The sequence below is a fragment of the Aquarana catesbeiana genome, linkage group LG07 (genome assembly GCF_042186555.1).
Source record: "Aquarana catesbeiana isolate 2022-GZ linkage group LG07, ASM4218655v1, whole genome shotgun sequence".
Classification (NCBI taxonomy): Eukaryota; Metazoa; Chordata; class Amphibia; order Anura; family Ranidae; genus Aquarana; species Aquarana catesbeiana.
The window spans coordinates 102,360,905-102,378,740 of NC_133330.1; the positions used below are offsets into that span (position 1 = coordinate 102,360,905).

The 17,836-nt window shown below is 43.6% G+C and overlaps 1 protein-coding gene across 2 annotated transcripts in view; it reads left to right on the plus strand.

Moving 5' to 3' along the window:
* Positions 1–17,836, plus strand: part of TAB1 (TGF-beta activated kinase 1 (MAP3K7) binding protein 1) — a 228,151-nt gene that overhangs the window by 9,158 nt on the left and 201,157 nt on the right. For both annotated transcript variants that reach the window (XM_073592549.1, XM_073592550.1), the window contains exons 2-3: positions 2,550–2,683; positions 8,543–8,696. In XM_073592549.1, the coding sequence (XP_073448650.1) occupies positions 2,550–2,683; positions 8,543–8,696 (288 nt within the window). The remainder of the gene's footprint in view (positions 1–2,549; positions 2,684–8,542; positions 8,697–17,836) is intronic.

Consider the following 17,836-nt stretch of genomic DNA (forward strand, 5'->3'; position numbering starts at 1 on the left):
TGCTGCATCCCGCTGATCTGTCCGCACCGATGTCAAGCATTTCTTAGATAGCTATGGGGCGTGGCCATCGGATGATGTCATCCGGAGACCCAGTCCCCTCGTGACATCACTGACCCATCATGCCCTGGGAGGTGAAGTAACAAGGGGGCGGGTCCTCCGGTCCACGCCATCTGATGGCCATGCCCCATAGTTATTTAAGAAGTGCTTGATCAGCAAAAGGCCCATAACAGAAGAGGCCCTTGTCCCCATCAACATGGGGGTAAGGTGCTTTGGGGTGGGGGGGGGGGCACAGAGCACCCACCCCCCTCCCATGTTGAGGGCATGCGGTCTCGTATGGTTCAGGAGGGGGTGGTCACGCTCGCTTGTCCCCTCCCTTTCTGGCCCCTTCCTTAGCAACCAGCTATATACAGTGTAAAAAAAAAGTTGCAAATCGCGGTAAAAACGCGGTACTTGTGTTTTGAATGTGGGTCCATTGAAGTCTAATACATGCAAAACGCTGCATTTTGTGGGGAAAAAAGTCCCCAACCCTTTCCAAAAATGCAGAGGCACAAAAATGCGTTGATGTGAACGTGTTCCATAGGAAACCATGTTAAAAAAAATTGCCTGCATTTTGGCAAAATGCTTTAAACGCATTAGTGTGTATTGAGCCTTCGTCCTTTGGGTTCAGTATTGAGTTTGCCCACCCTTTGCAGCTATAACAGCTTCAGATCTTCTGGGAAGGCTGTCCACAAGGTTTAGGAGTGTGTCTATGGGAATGTTTAACCATTCTTCTAGAAGCGCATTTGTGAGGTCAGGCACGGTTGTTGGACGACAAGGCCTGGCTCGCAGTCTCTGCTCTAATTCATCCCAAAGGTGTTCTATCGGGTTGAGGTTAGGACTCTGTGCAGGCCAGTCAAGTTCCTCCCCCCCAAACTCTCTAATCCATGTCTTTATGGACCTTGTTTGTGCACTGGTGCGCAGTCATGTTGGAACAGGAAGGGGCCATCTTCAAACTGTTCCCACAAAGTTGAGAGCATGAAATTGTCCAAAATGTCTTGGTATGCTGATGCCTTAAGAGTTCCCTTCACTAGAACTAAGGGACCAAGCCCAACCCCTGAAAAACAACCCCACACCATAATCCCTCCTCTTTCAAATTATTTGGACCAGTGCACAAAGCAAGGTCCATAAAGACATGGAGGAACTTGACTGGCCTGCGCAGATTCCTGACCTCAACCCGATAGAACACCTTTTGAGATTAATTAGAGCAGAGACTGTGAGCCAGGCCTTCTCATCCATCATCGGTGCCTGACCTCACAAATGCGCTTCTGGAAGAATGGTCAAACATTCCCATAGACACACTCCTAAACCTTATGGACAGCCTATTCAGAAAAGTTGAAGCTATTATAGCTGCAAAGGGTGGGCCAATGCAATAACCTTACGGACTAGAGACTGGGATGCCAATAAAGTTCAAAGGCAGGTGTCCCAATACTTTTGGTAATATTGTGTATGTTTGTAGGGGTCATGCACACTGCAGCTCAAAGACGTCTACATTAACAGGTTTTTTTTTTTTTTCTTTTGCCTCTTAACGCCCCACCATGTTACTCTATGTGCCCATGAACATATAGGCATTTACAGAAGTTTAGAGGCAAAAAAAGTCATGTTCAGGAGAGGCACTTGAGAGCATAAAAAATGGTCAAACACGCTTTAACGCTAGACACATTTAGCACTTGAGCATTCATTGGTTTCATGTTTTCTGTCTAGACTTCTCACTTGCTTGGCTTCTAGTAACAGAGTGTCATAAGGATGGGAAAAGGTGATGAGACATCTTAAGTGGAGACAGAGGTTTATTACGAGAAGAGGTTAGAACCTCTGTCAGGTTTTTACTGATGTCTTTCTCTCTTGGTGACAATAGTTGTTGTCCTCATTTTTTCCTGGTGTCACCTGGACAGAGGAAATCCTGCCAAATGAGGTCACAGATACTAATAAAACCTGGGAAAAAGGATTGCCGCTCCAAGAAGCTCCAGACTTTTGGGAAACACCTACCCTACTGTGAGCTCGCAGGTGCTGGCTCTGCACAAACTTGGAAGATGAAAAGAAATCCTGGACGGCCGCACACTGCTGAAGGCATTTTTATTGTTTTTAATAAAATCCAATACAGTAACCTCATATACAAAAGAGACTGGGACAAGCAACTAACACGTTTCACACGCCACTGTCTGGTGTGAAATGCGTTAGCTGCTTGTCCCTGTCTCTTTTGTATATGAGGTTACTGTATTGGATTTTATTACAACAATAAAGATGCCTTCAGCGGTGTGCGGCCATCCAGGATTTCTTTTCTTCTAATAAAACCTGACAGAGTTTAACCCTCCACATTCTTTCTAAAAGTAAAAAGCAAATTATTTGGCAGGATATGAACTGTAATATGTATTACATAGTGCCCAGGCTACGGATATTCACATTTTTATATATTGTTAATCAGTAGACAAGCGTTAAAACAATAAAAGCTGCTATGAACCTCTTTTAGCTGACTGTCGGTTGTGTTCTCAGTATTAGCTGGCTTGTTTCCACAGGATTCCATGAGCTGGACAGATGATCTGCCACTCTGCCACCTCTCTGGAATTGGATCAGCTACAAACCGGACCTATAACCCTGAGGGGCTGGGAAAGGAAGAACATCCCTGTGAAGACAACTGGCTGAAGTTCAGGTTGGCTATTTGTTTATTTACAGTCTTTAGAAAGTAGCATTTGTAGTGAAACTAAACAAGGAAATGACCTTGTGGATACTGAAAAATACTAAATAACTGTGAAAAAACATTCGGACAGAATAATGAATCGTGGCTTTTTTGGGGGGGATTCCCTGGCTTATGATTGCAAGCCACTTCTGACCACTGCAAGTGATGTATTATATACTGTACATAAAAACAGATGGCATGCAATATGATTTAGTGTCTTTGCCCAGCCTTTATGATTGTTGTAATTCTTGTTAACTCTTTTCCTGCCCCCCAGCATTGATATACTAAAGAGTTGAAAACAAAGCATTTAGCATTTTCTTTTCTTCCGCATTTCTATGGCTGTTGACAGGATTGAGATCCTATAAGGTGTATAGATTTTTTTTTATTGCATTGAACTATTATATTCTACAATTTTTGAGTATAGCAGTAGTTAACAGAGTACTTATTTAAAACATTATTCCTTGCTTCATAGAAGGATCCATGAATGTTGGTATGTAAATGAAACATGTTCATCCTTTCAGAGTTTCCAGTGCCCTAATATTAAACATATCGCTGTGTTTGGTGAAGCCATAACTGAGGAGGGCTGTTTATAACAAAAAATGTTGAGAAAGGAAACTGGCAAAAGAAAGACATAGCTTATGATTTGTTTTTAATTTATTTTTTATGAATAATATAACAAGGAATCCCATTGATCAGCATGACCGATTTCATGTTATGTTTAGAAAGCTGCCTAAGTTTATGTCAGGGCAAAAAAATATATCCAATACATGTATGCAATACCAGTTAATCCTACCAACAGTCCGACAAGTTTCTAACAGGTGTGTACTGCCATTGCTGTGCAATAGGGGCAGGGCCTGGTGAAGTCAGTGTGCTCTCAGAGGAAGATTGCACCCTGGTTGGTGGTTGCCACTGCTACATCCAAGCGATCTTTAAGGGGGCTGCACACCCTTGTGCTACACATGCTATCTGATTGCACCAGTGCTGGTGCACTGAAAAATATCAGTTTTCATTTCTTATGGTTTTTATTTAAAGTGGTTTTAAATGGTTCAGCACTGTCAGTTTTATGATTTTCTTTGAGTACTACCGATAAGGATTGTCTCAGGAGATAGTGGATTTACAATCACTAAGAATCCAACCACCCACCAAAGGTTCTTCAGCCCCTTAAAAGGGAAGGCCCATATTGACCCGTGGAAGGTCAGTAATGGAGGTGAGCGCATAGTTTGGAAGGTGGAGGGCACTGAAAATTGCTGTGATCCTTTTATGGGTCCCATGGACTAGCCTCTTCACTGTATTGGACTTTTTATGTTTCAAGCTTACTTTATATCACTGGAAACGCCTACCACTGGTTTAGACATCCAAGTGGTGTTTTATTTAAAGTGTCTTTTGTTTATTATTTTTTTGGTTCTAATGATGTATAGGACCTCACATGTAGTGTGCTCTTAGCAGAGGCGGCTCTAGGCTTTATGAGGCCTTAGGCAAAAGGCCCCACTGATGCCCCTCAGCTACGCAGTAGGCATTCCCAGCTTAAAATTCTTGTGCGGTGGATGGGAGAGGTGACGTGCGCAGACACAACATCACTCCTCATTGGCTGGCGGGCAGAACTCAAGGAGTCTTAGGTTACACAAGAGGTGAGTGTGACAGGGCTCTTAACGTTGCCTGTGTTGGCTGGCAGCCTTAGGCCTGGCGGGAAAGTTCAGTCAAGTGGCCCATTGAAGCACTGAATCAGCTCATCCATGCCCACCTGGTTTTTCAATGCAGCCTCACCAGTGCCCATCCAATGCAGCCTGATCACTGGGGCAGGGTAAATGGGGTGTATGGGGGGGGGTGGGAGATGGAATGCAGGGGTCAGCTGGGGCTGTCAGGGTCTCTAACCTGGCAGCTCAGCTGGTCCTTACACAACACGGCCAGCGCCCAGCCCCGCAGCCTGAGCTAGTCATGCGTGCCATGCCCTGCATCTGCCTGCCTACAAGACTCCAGTTTCTGGGAGTTGTAGTTTCCTCTGCACTGCTCGGGAGCCTGAGCGTGGACTACAACTCCCGGAATGCAACAGCCACTTCCTACAGAAGAAAGAAAATGTCAGCGGGCAGCGGCTGTTTTCAGCATAGGTTGGGGCGGCCTGAGGGGGAATTGCCACTCTGCCCCCCGGCCCAGCCCGCTCCTGACATCATACATGACACTCTCTGGTCTGTGTACAGGAGGGTGGCTGAGTGGACGAATGTCTGCTATGCTCCAGGCGCCCTTTCCAGTGCCACCTGTCATGACAGCACCAGGCCCGCAGGTGGGACAGTGGTGCCCGGTAAACATGGTGAAGGGGGTTGCACATCGTGGCAGTGGTAGAAGTGATAGGTGGCTTCACAGCCACTTGTAACATTTCAATATAGAAGGTGACAGTCAGCTTTACTAAAGTACAAACAGCTGCTATAGGGGCTGGGAGTGTATAAAAAAAACACATGCAACACTGTAAAAATGAGAATCCCCAGCAAGTGGCTGGAGATTAAGAATTTACTGCCCCCCTATCCTGGCTCCCTGAGGTGGCTGCTTAAGCCGCCTTTTAGTAGTGCCGGTCATAGCTCTGGGTCCACTACAGTTATAGGGGAGTCTTTAGGCTGGGTTCACACCAGTGTGTTGTGTGACCTCGCACGTGATTCGCACCGCACTGCAGTGCAAATCTCATGCGATGTCTGTGATTTCAGCCATGCAGATAGTATGGCTGAATTTGCATCGCATTTGGACCCAAGTTGTGCAGGACCCTTTTGTGGTCTGCACTAGTATCGGATTGCGTGGGTGTGAACACCCATGCGATCTGATTCATGTCTGAATTGACAGTTTGCACTAAGACATGTGAGCCCATCTGGGGGGGTCATTAACTTTTAAGCAGTTTGCATAGGGCAGTGTGAACAAGTGATGCAGTGGATTTGCAGGGTTCTTGCATCGGACTGGTTTACACTGCAGCGATGTGGAAACCCTGCAAATCCACTGCGGGTTCCCGCATCGCTTATTCACACTGCCCTATGCAAACTGCTGGGAGTGTCAATTAAATGTTAATGACACCCCCAAATCAGTTTGCATATTGCAGTGCGATCTGCAAATTCAGACCGGAATCAGATCGCATGGGGGTCCACATCCAATTCTGCTCTGGACCAAGAACAAGGGTCCTGTGCGAGTTTGGTTCGAATGCGATGCAAGTTCAGCCATACTATCTGTATGGCTGAAATCACATTGCACAGAGATCGCATGTGATCTGTGGTGCGAATCGCATCCGATGTCTGACAGCGCTGCGGTGCGAACTGGCACTAAGTCCTAAATCTTCATCTCTAATCGCTGGTGTTTGTTGCAGTTGTGAATAGGGCATGCAGGCAGTATAAGGGCCAAAGAATAACAGGGTGGTCAGTTCCTATAGCTGGCAGTAGATAATGGCCGACCGGCGCCTCTTACCAGACCTGGGGATACAGCAACAACGGTTCCTCTGATCAGGAGTTAGCTCATTCTGGGTTGCCAGGTGGTGACTCCGCTGGGTAGCACCCAGAACTGTACTCTGGAAATAGCTCCATTCCTTTCTTCACAAGTGACGATGCTAGGCTATGTGCCTTTCCCTCATGGTGCAGTACAGTGGGGTTCTCTCTCTCTGATGGAGGTATGGAGTACAATCCTCTCCCTCTGGAGTCCTGGGTGCACTTCCCCAAAAGCTCTCTCTCCCTCCTCTTCAGCTGGGCATGCTGGGGGCTGCAGTTTCTTCCCTTAGGGTTGCAATGTCCAGCCCTCAGAACTACATGTCCCACAATCCTCCTCTCTGCTTCTTTTTGAGTGTTTTTTTTCTCCCCTGCCCAATAAGAAGGAGGGGGAAGAAACCTAGCCAGCGCAGCTTCTGAGTACAGTAGTGAGAGGGAGGGGGGAAAGAAGAGCCTGCATCTGTTCTCTCTCCACCCAAGAGACACAGCCGCTCTGATCTCATTCAGTTCTGCTCTCCTCTTTGAGGCCTTGCACACTGGGGCGGTTTGCAGGCGCTATTGCGCTAATAATAGCGCCTGCAAACTGCCCCGAAAGTGCCGCTGCTGTCATCCCAGTGTGAAAGCCCCGAGGGCTTGCACACTGGAGCGATGGGCTGGCAGGACGGTAAAAAAAGTCCTGCCAGCAGCATCTTCGGAGCGGTGAAGGAGCGGTGTGTATACCGCTCCTTTACCGCTCCTGCCCATTGAAATCAATGGGACGGCGCGGCTATACCGCCGACAATGCGCCTCTCCGGAGGCGCTTTGCGGTGGTATTTAACCCTTTCTAATAATAGCGGCGTTTTACCGCCGACGCCGCCCCCCGCCCCAGTGTGCAAGGGCTCTGACAGGAGGAAGGAGGGGGGATGGGCAGGAAACACAGAGAGCCCTCTTCCCATTGCTAACAGCGGCAACACAGTCTCTCCTCCTCTGATCTACTCCTGTCATATTTCCTAGGGGCGAACAAGCGGGATGGAGATCCAGGGCACCCGTTGCATGCATTAGGCAAATTAGGCGGCATCGAGGGCCTAAGGCGACCGCCTAATTTGAGAGCCGCCTCTTACATTTTCTGTGTGTTTTTACTATGCAGTACTAGTGGGGAGCGCTGTGCCACATATTTAATTTTTTTTCACTGCTTACAATCAATTAGAGCGCTAGCAGGTATTCAGCAGCAGACCAATACACATATATTCACTTTAGGTTTTCCCTTTATCTTGTATCTCTTTTTGGTTCAATTAATACATTTTCTTTTACACAATCCATTTGCATGCACATGGTAGCGCAGGGAATCAGGCACTTCTTTACTAGTGTTACTAGTCTTGCCTAGTTCTCCTCTGTGGACTACAGAAGAGAGGAAGGTATATAGAAGTGGGGAAGATGTTGTATAGTGTGAATCAAAAGTGATCAGTCTAGGATGACAACACTACTTCTCCATAGATACAGTACAGCTATTGACATCCTAGGACAGGGAGTGTGTTAATGACTGCACATAGATTAAAATAAAAGGAAAAAACTTGAAAAAGACTGGTAACCTGGAATATATGAATGTTTTGTTCTTGGTTTTAAGTATACTTTAAGCCCTCCCCTCTGTTTTTTGTCACTGATGCTAAAGGTGTGTGGAATGTACCGGTAGTTACTATTTTCTGCCACAGTTTATTTTTCAGCATTCTAGAGATCACTGTCAGATTTTTGCAGAATAATGTTTACAATTTTAACCAGCCAGCTTTTTGATTACAGTAAGTTTAAATGAGAAATTCTCCTCTGGGTCCCCAGAGATGAGTGCATGGACCTGGTTGCAGCGTCTGTGCATCTAGGTCCATGCACCTGTCTCTGCATACCCGTCAAGCTTGGCTTTGCTGGTTAGTCCATACAGCTGATGTATATCTATTCACTGTAGATTTTTTTTTTTTTTTGCAGTCCAGACCATAAATGTAGAAAGTATATAAATAACCACTATACATTTTATTTAAAGTGGTTCTAATGTAACTACAATTTAAACCTGAATTAAGGATAAAAAAAACAGCCCTGTGTCAGTCTGCAGTAGAATTGCTCCTTCTCCCCCAGTGGAAGCTAATGTGGACACACATACTCCCTGGCTTGGGAGTGAGCCCACACGTCTGCCCCCCCCCCCCCATATCAAGCAGCTTGCTATGGGAGCAGACACAGAAGAGGAAGAGCAGAGAAAGCAGACTGGGGACCCGAGAAGAGGAGGTTCTGGGCTACTCTGTCAGGGCACAGCTCAGGTAAATCTAAACCCCTTTTTTATTTTATGTTAAAAAAGGGCTTTACAATCACTAAGTGATATGTATTGTGGTAAATCATTTTTATTTTTCATCTCTTTGTGCAGAGGAGAGAATAATATTTATCTTTATGGAGTGTTCAATGGGTACAATGGCACCAGAGCTACCAATTTTGTGGGCCAGCGATTATCTGCAGAACTCCTTTTAGGACAGTTGCACTCAGATGTTACTGATGCAGAAGTTCACAGGGTGTTGTTACAGGTGAGTGATCCTATTCTAATATGTTCTATCTCCTCTTGTTGGTTATGTGCTCCAAGTTTTAACAGTTTAAAGAACTTAATTAACCTGTTTGTCTCCTTTAGTCTGTTTAAATAAAAGTGAATGAAAATGTTTTGTTCTATCTGTTAGGTAAGTGCCAAAAATACCTGTTTATCTTGTCAGAAATTCAGTGCTGTCCTGTGTTCAGTGCTCACTTGTGTTATCTCAATGTGAGCCATTCGTTCTCTTAATGCTTACCTTAAAGCAGAACTCCGGGATTTTCAAAAAATCCCCCTTTAGTACACCCCCCTACACTAAACAGTTATTACATTTGCGAAATTCCTTACCATTGAAGAGAAAAGCCTGATTGAATTTTCAGGAAGTCAGCTCTATAATTAAAAAAAATGCAGCATGTATTATGCTAAGGAGGAAGTGTTAGAACAGTGATTACATCATATCCTCCCATCTCTCTAGTCTAAACCATAATTAAACTACATTTCCCATGAATCTTTGGGATTGGAGTGAATGTGGGAGGGTACACTAGGCCTGTACATTTAAATGTGAACTTGCCCACTTCAGCATAAATCACGCCCCTCATTCTGCAGCCAGCCACACTACTCAGTAACACACAGTATGAAAGATAGGTTACAGCCTTATAAATGCAAAGCATGTATGTTCTCTCCCCTCCAGCCACAACAGGGGATAAACATATTGCCCTTACTTGCTTTATGTAATCATTACTGAACTGTAGACACATCCCATAATGATATATTATACACACTGTACTCTGCTGTAATTCAGTATTAGAAGTATCCCTCCTCCTGCTGCAGCTTCAATATCTTTCTAACAGCAATCAGTGTCCACCAGTGCAGTCTTATCAGTGACTGACCACCAGTGCAGCTTGTCAGTGACCCCCCCAGTGCAGCTTGTCAGTGACCCCCCCCCCCCCCAGGGCAGCTTGTCAGTGACCCCCCAGGGCAGAGCGGGATCATTATCAGAAATCAAATGGATGACACAGTGAGGATCTTGGGCTGTGATAGATATTTTATGTGAAATACCGATCACTGTAATTTCCCGCCTCCTGCCGGCATGGAACAGCGTGCTATCAATCACGATGCCAGTCGGCGGGAAGCTACGTTGATCGGTATTTCACATACAATACCTGCTGTGTCATCCGGTTGATTTCTGTTAACTATCCCGCTCTGCATGGAGATGGTGGGCGGGCGACAGGGGTGGAGTGGGGACGGTGACTGGCAGGGAGCAGAGGAGGAGAGGGGGAGGACACCTCCTCCATGGGTGGCACAGACTGGGGGCTGTGAGACCCCTCCGCCCACTACATTTCTATTTCCTCCCTGCTCGCTCTACAGAACTACAGGTGGGAGTGCCAAGACCTCTGGCTGAGGACACAGGAGTAATAGCAGCCAGCGGTCTTACAAACAGGAAATCACTGGGCAATAGTGGTTTTTCAGCAAGATCAGCAGGCTATTGCAGAGGAACTAAAGAGCTCAGCTCAGAAGAACATGCATGGCATAGTTGGTGAAGGTAGGAGATTAGCAGCAAGGGCATGGAAAAAAGTTTTTTCCTGGAGTTCTGCTTTAGGACTACAGACTTCCATCTCCTTTATGCTGTGGAGGTGGAAGATTAGAAAAGTCTGAGTAGTTTGGCAGTAGAAAACTGGACAACACTCAATCAACAAAATTGGTGTGTGTGTGTGTGTGTGTTGTCCATCCACAGCAGGACTTGGTAGCTGAGTGCATTTCTAGCAGATTAACCAGTATTTTTTTATTCAAAGATTTTTCCAATACAGAAATATAAAAACAAAATGGAAGAAGAAAAAAGGGGAAATTAACAAACAAGCGAAACATCAACGTCTGGCCCCATTAAGCACGTTGACAAAACTATCTACACAGAAGAATAGGGAAATACAACATCATCTTGAGATGGCTTTTAGACCAGCATGACATTTTACAAAATATAACACTCCCATTGCTAAGTTTGTTACTTGTTTTTTTATGTCTCCTGTCAAGGTACATGTATTTTTTTCACCTGTTGTCTAAGGCTAGCTGCTTGGTCAGACAGGGCACACTCCTGCCCACAATGGCTGTCCAACCACATAGCTAGCATGGAAATGAATAACAAATGAGCTTTGATTGACGGCTCTCGTTTCTGGCTCCAAGTGCTTACCTGAGACAAGTGTCATCACTAGAGATGCAGGGGGATGTGGGCATGTTAGCTGTTCTCACCTCTGCAGAGCACAGCTCAGCTCATGGCCTTTACCCCTCTTCTTTGTACACAAGAGGAAAAACTGAGCCCAGGCCAGCCTACACTTGCCAGGTATTCTAAAGGGAGAGACTAGAGTAATAGTTGGCATGTTTTGTTGTGGGCTTGTATAAACACTTGTGGGCTTGTAAATGATGGTGCTCATCTCCACCGTGCTGTCATTCACAACAACACAAGCCAGCAGCTACCCCTTCTAGGTTCTGGACTGGTCTGGGCTAATTCATTTCAGTGGTGTACAGTGTAGAGGGGTAACGTGGCATGGTGGCTACAGTGCTGTGCTGTAGGTACCATATAGCAACACCCATGAATTGGGCTTCAATCTGGGGTGGATCTACAGCACAAACAGACATGAAATGTCCATTTTGCAAACTACTGTATGGATCTGAATAAGACCATGTGTTATGTGCACTGGGTTACCTGGTGGATTCAAGAAGAATTTTCAACTTCTGGTGAAATGTTTTTTTGTTTTTTATTTTAACTACAAACCAACAATTATGCAGTGGTTCACTGTGAATGATGCGATAAGCATCACATACCGTAAATACTAATGTATGCAATCAATATTAACAGAGCAGCAATTCAAATACTATTATTTGTAGGGACCAGGCCTGTTGTCAATCCATTCTAGATCCAAATTGACCATGAATACCCATCCACTCAGTCACTGTTGGAAATGACAAAGTCCACTTTTGTGCTATTGATTTTCTAACAAAGAACAACATTCTGCTAGACCCCAATTTTAAATTAGATTGACTCTCTGGAATGTCTAGATGTCCCAAAATACAGGTATGCAGATTACATAGGATGGATGTTTTAAAGACGACATTAATATGCAGCATGCATTATTAAACAAATTTGATACGTCTCCATAAAAAATGAATAAAGTCTTTAGGGCATGGCCACAATAAGCACAACTGAGACTATCCCAAAGGCCTGCTCTATAAAGTAAATGAGAAGTGCCATGTATAATGGATATCTGAGTTACTCTCTGGGGCGCTAATATCGAGATGGAGGGAATCACCAATAACACCTGTACATATCTTCCTCCATAGCAGTGGCAGCTGGTGCTCAAAATTTTTTGGGGGTGCAAACAAACTGAAAAAAAACCATCAATTGCAGCCTCACTGTGCCCATCGAACGCCGCCACTGTGCCCATCGAACACCACCACTGCCCATCGAATGCTGCCACTGTGAACCCCCGCCCGTTTGCTGTCTGCCCGGCACTTACCCTGTCTCAGTGGTGCAGCGGGTGACGGTGGCGAGCGGTGTCCTCTATACGTCTTCTTCCGTCCTCTCCTCCCGTCCTCTCCTATAGGCGATTGGATGCCTGATAGGCGTCCAATCACAGCGCCTGTCGTTTCAGCCAATCAGGTGATGGGTAACAGACCCGAGCACCTGATTGGCGGAGAGGTGGTTCAGTATCAGGAAAGCGAATATTCATTCGCTGTTCTAACACACCTGGGTGAACTGCGAGTGCTAAGCACGTCGCTCGCAGTGCACTTTTTTGACACCTATTAGAGCCTGTGGCTCTAATCAGGTGATTCAAAAACACACCCCCGCCGCTGTGCCTGAATAGGGGGTGGCAGCGGCGGCCATGGATACATTCATGCAATGCATGAATTTATCCATAGGTCATAGAGGGGGGTGGCTGGAGAGAGGGGGCGGCGCCTGTGCACCCTTATGGATGCACCGCCACTGCCATACTATAGTCCTAATGTTTCAAGACCACTGTACTCTACACTTCAAGGGGTAATTTAACATATAGTTATGGATTATACTGTATGTAGAAGGGATAACACCCTTTGGACTTTCAGACAATGTTGCCTCTTCTGTTAGGAGTAGTTTAATGTGTTTCATTGGAGTAAATTTCCTTTGGGAATAGAAAATTCCTCCTGCAATCGTTGGAATGACATTAACCACTTGACCTTCAGAAGGTTTTATCCTCTTCATGACCAGGCCATTTTTTGCTATTCAGAACTGTGCTACTTTAACTGGCAATGTCATTTCTTTCACACAAGTAGAACGTTCTTTTGGTGGTATTTGATTACCTCTGGGTTTATTTTATTCTTTTCTATATAAATGAAGAAAGGCCAAAAGTTAAAAAAACAAAACAACCCAATATTCTTTTACTTTACTTTATAAAACATAACCAATAAAATCAAGTTACTTCATAAATGTAGGCCAAAATGTATTCTGCTATACAGGGAGTCCCCGAGTTACGAACATCCGACTTGCGAACGACTCCTACTTACGAACGGGACAGCAGGCACATTCGATGGAACCTTTTCGACGGCGGGCACATTCGACGGAACCTTTTCGACGGCGGGCACATTCGACGGAACCTTTTCGACGATGGGCACATTCAACGGACCCTTTTCGACGGCGGGCACATTCGACGGACCCTTTTCAACGGCGGCCACATTCGACGGAACATCGGAAAATATCTGCCATTCTGCCCATGCTGTTCCGACTTACGTACGTATTCGACTTAAGAACAAACCTACAGTCGCTAGTCTGTTCATAACTCGGGGACTGCCTGTATGTCTGTGGTTAAAAATAAAATAAAAATCCCAGTAAGTGAGTTTGATTGTAGACGCTATAACTTTCACAAATCACAAACTATGATATATGGATTTGAAAATTGATCAATTATGATGTACTAACAGCCTATCTCACTTCTTGAGGCCCTTAAAAAGCCAGGACAGTACAAATTCTTGAAGTTGCACTTTTGAGTCACAATTTTGTCACAAAGCAGCAGGGTACTGGGATCTGCAATCCGCTGTTTTCTGTGGATACAGCGTTCCCAGGAGTGTCGTGCTCCACGTCTCTAACCCAGAGTAGGCCAGATCACGTACATGTATGTGATCCAGCCTGCCCGTGTTGGTCACTTGCAGTACATGTACAATGGGGGGTTAGCAAGTGGTTAACATACCATTATGATATAGATTTTTGCAAGATGCCCTCCAAAGGGAGTAAATCCTTCCAATTTTTCCACTTCCTTGTATAGAGGATTCAAATGTGTATGAAGGAGGTAAATTCCTTTTATCATAAATATTTAACTTATTCAGGTTTTGTCAATTAGTTCTCTCTCCTCTCCTAATTACTGCTTTCAATACCATTCTGAAAAGCTGTAAATTTGGACCAAGCAACATCTCTGCAACCAACTCCGTGATACTGAAATCCTCTATCAATCATACCTTTTGGCCCAACTATCGACCAATTTCCCCTTTAAACTTATATAATAAAATGTTAGCAAAAATTCCAGTCACAAGACTGAACATAGTATTTGGAAAATTGGTACACAAGGACCAAGTATGTTTTTATGCTGGTTCATCTGCCAGGTGACAAGATCCGCCGGAATCTCCACTCGTACTCCACTCGACACAAGTAGCTTGTCGCCACCGTATTTCTCACCCTCAACCTGAGAAAAGCCTTAGTAGACTTAGTATCGTGGCAATATCTTACACACTTCATACTGAAATGGGCCCTGAGCCCTATCTTTGTACATGAGTGTTGGCTCTGTACAATTCCCCGTGGGCGAGATTTCATTATTTTGGTTTTAAATCTGCCCCTTTTAATATCGCTAGAGGTAGAAGACAAGGGTGTCCCCTCTCTCTCCCTTATGTTTCATGCCGATCATCGAACCTTTGGCTAAGTTAATCAAGTCCAACCCTAATTCCCCTGGGATTCTGTTTAACAGTTCAAATCACTAACTTGGACTTTTCTCTAACGATGTAATCTTGTTTGTTACAAACCCTACTATGTCCCTTTTGAAACATAACGTCCATGCTAACTACCAAGTTGTTGGGACTATAGGTCAAGGGGAATAAATCCAAGGCTTTGAATATTACATTAATCAGTTCACCTTATTCAACAAATCTTTTTCAATTTTCAGTGGTACCACCTCTCCCTCCCTTGCTTAGGGTTCCCATCTAACTGCTAACTACGATTGTTCTAATTGAATGGGATAAATATTCCATATCCTGACTTTTCAGAATCACTGCCATCAAAATGACCTTTCTCCCAAAAATTCTGTACTATTTCCAGGTCCTACCCGTTTTGATCCCCTCTCATATCCTGAGAATGTTCCTAAGCCACATGGTTACCCTTTGTATGGCATGACACTAGGCCCCAAATTTGTAGACACCCTTATGCGTAACAAATGCTCCAGAGGTCTTAGTATATCACACCTTTCAAAATATTTCTATGCTGCCTGAATCGAGCAAAGCTACATACAAGATCCCATTATGGGTAGCAATTTAGGCAGCTGACTACGATTCCCTTCAGATACATAACCTCTTTTAGTTTAACCCTGCAGACAGATGCGACCACTCCAATCCTATTACTAAATTTATATTACAAACCTGGGATTAAAACAAATAAAAAGTGCCGTGCAATAGCACTGTCTGTTTGTATTTTTACCATATGTTTTTTTTTTTTAGCCTTTATCCTTTGCAAACATTGGGATGCAGTTAAATATTCAGCAAACAACCTAGACTTTTGGTGGTACCTTAATGGTACCCTTTCGGAGTTTGCACGTGCAACATGTATCTTGTGTATGTTTTTCTGCTTATTGTAATTGTGAATTTTTATTTTTTTTTATAAATAAGGAATGCATAAAAAAATATTCAGCAAACCTCCAATCTCTCAGTAAGTCTCTAATTTGTCCTACTCTCAACCATGCCTTCCTACCTGGATTCCACTCTCTTCTGTCCTTTTTAAAGAGTGGGGACTCACTCAGGTTAGACCTTTTCTTACCAAAGACGTAGTCAAATCGTATCAGTCATTGCAACAAACAACTGATCTCTCCAACAGTTTTGTTACTTCCAAATAAAACCCTTTTTACATTCCAGTGACTGTTCACCTCCTACTTTTTTTTTTTTTAGCGCAAATGTAACTCCAAACCTCATGCACAAGCATCTCTCTTTTTTTTTTTTTTTTTTTAGGGTGTGCGGACAAGTGGAATCCTTTCTCAATACATTATGGACATGCCCTATATTGTGCTGGTTTTGGCTAGAAATATTTCAGCTTATCACTGAGTTATTAGATGCCTCAATCTCTTTTTGGGCCAATTCCTGACTATCTGGCAACGCTGAGCTCTAAAATCCTTCCTGCTGGCTTCAACTGGAGCCTTGTGGAACTCTGAAGTGCTCCACCTTCCCCTTCCTGGGCCTCTTTTCCTTGTTCTCAAGCTATCCAACTCCCTCTTTCTCTCCATTTTGCCAAAGCCAACTTCCTGTTCCTGCCCCTAAATGTGGTGGACGAGGATTACAATCTATACAGTCTCTTTAACACGTATTATTCTCCTTGCACTACCTTGTAGGTAATCTCTGTTTTTCTGTACAATCAGAGATGGTGACTCACCCTAATGAAGGGGAATCTCCGGAGGACTTTATTGATTGCATCTGTCATTCCACAAAAGGTGTGTGGATCAACATACCAAAAGCACAATACTGCAAAAAAAAATTTGGAAAGGATTCCCAAAAAGTTGGTATATAAAATGATCCCAGACATTATGCTATCAAAACATATGTAATTTTTTGGACTAAAAGTATTATAGCAAAAAGACAGACGCTGTCAAATGTAAACCTCCACCAACATTTGACAGTGTCTGTCTTTTTTCTATAATACTTTTAGTCCAATAAATTACATATGTTTTGATAGCATACTGTCTGGGATAATTTTATATACCAACTTTCTTTGAATCTTTCCCCAATATTTTTTTTGCAATCTCTGTATTTCTGTATCACCTTTTTTCTCATCGCTGTTAAAGCCGGTCATAGACCGGTTCGAATCTCAGACAGTTCAGCTGCTTGGAAAAGAATCGCCCATATTCTGCTTTCTCCAATGCTATTTTATTCAGAACATCTGGAGCAGTTTCCAATAAAGAGACATTTGAAGGATTACTAATGTATCTTCCTCTCTCTGCACCTGTTCTTCTCCCAGGGGTTTGTGTTGCTTTTTAATAGCCAACATTTTTTCAAAAAGGGTCCTCCAAGATACACCTTTTAGGGTCATAAAAATTATTCCACATTAAAAAATGTTTAAGGTCAGAGTGGAAAGAAATGGGAAGCAATCTTAACCAGAAATGGTTCAATTTCCAAAGGGTAGGGGATATCTCTGGAATCATTATATTCTACCAGTGGAGAATGACCAGATATACCCTTTAGCCATATAATCAAATTTATGAAATATTAGTTATTTTAGAGGTGCCAGTTGTAAATGCTATCCTAGATAGTTGAATAAGACTTGAAAATTTTGAGTATTTGTTTCTCTCTAGGATGTAGCATATGCTATATATCTGTTAACCCAAGCTCCTGCAATAGTTATACAAATTTACCAAAAGATGGTCGGCAGCTAGAGGATTGTACTTTAAGAGGAGGATGTCTTTCCAATTCTAGTTTAATTATATTAATAAAATCTCCTACTGCAAGAAGAACCATATTGTCTACTAAGAACTTGAGTATAGTGGGGAATATAAATGTTGTCAACTATGCATTTAGTGTGGCACAATGATGTATATAGAGTCAAACTCTTTTTCAATACAGTATAACTGTACCAGTCTATGAATAAGTACACTAACAACTCATTGTTATGAGGAATAGAAAAAAAAGTATCGCCCGTGTATTATTATTATTATTATTATTATACAGAATATATATAGCGCCAACAATTTATGCAGCACTTTACAATATAAAAAGGAGACAATACAGTTACAATACAATAAAATACAAGAGGATTAAGAGGGCCCTGCTCAGAAGAGCTTACAATCTAATAGGGTGGGGCAGGTGGTACAAAAGGTTGTGACTGTGGGGAATGAGCTGATGGAAGTGGTAAAAGATTAGTTGGGGGTGTGATAGGCT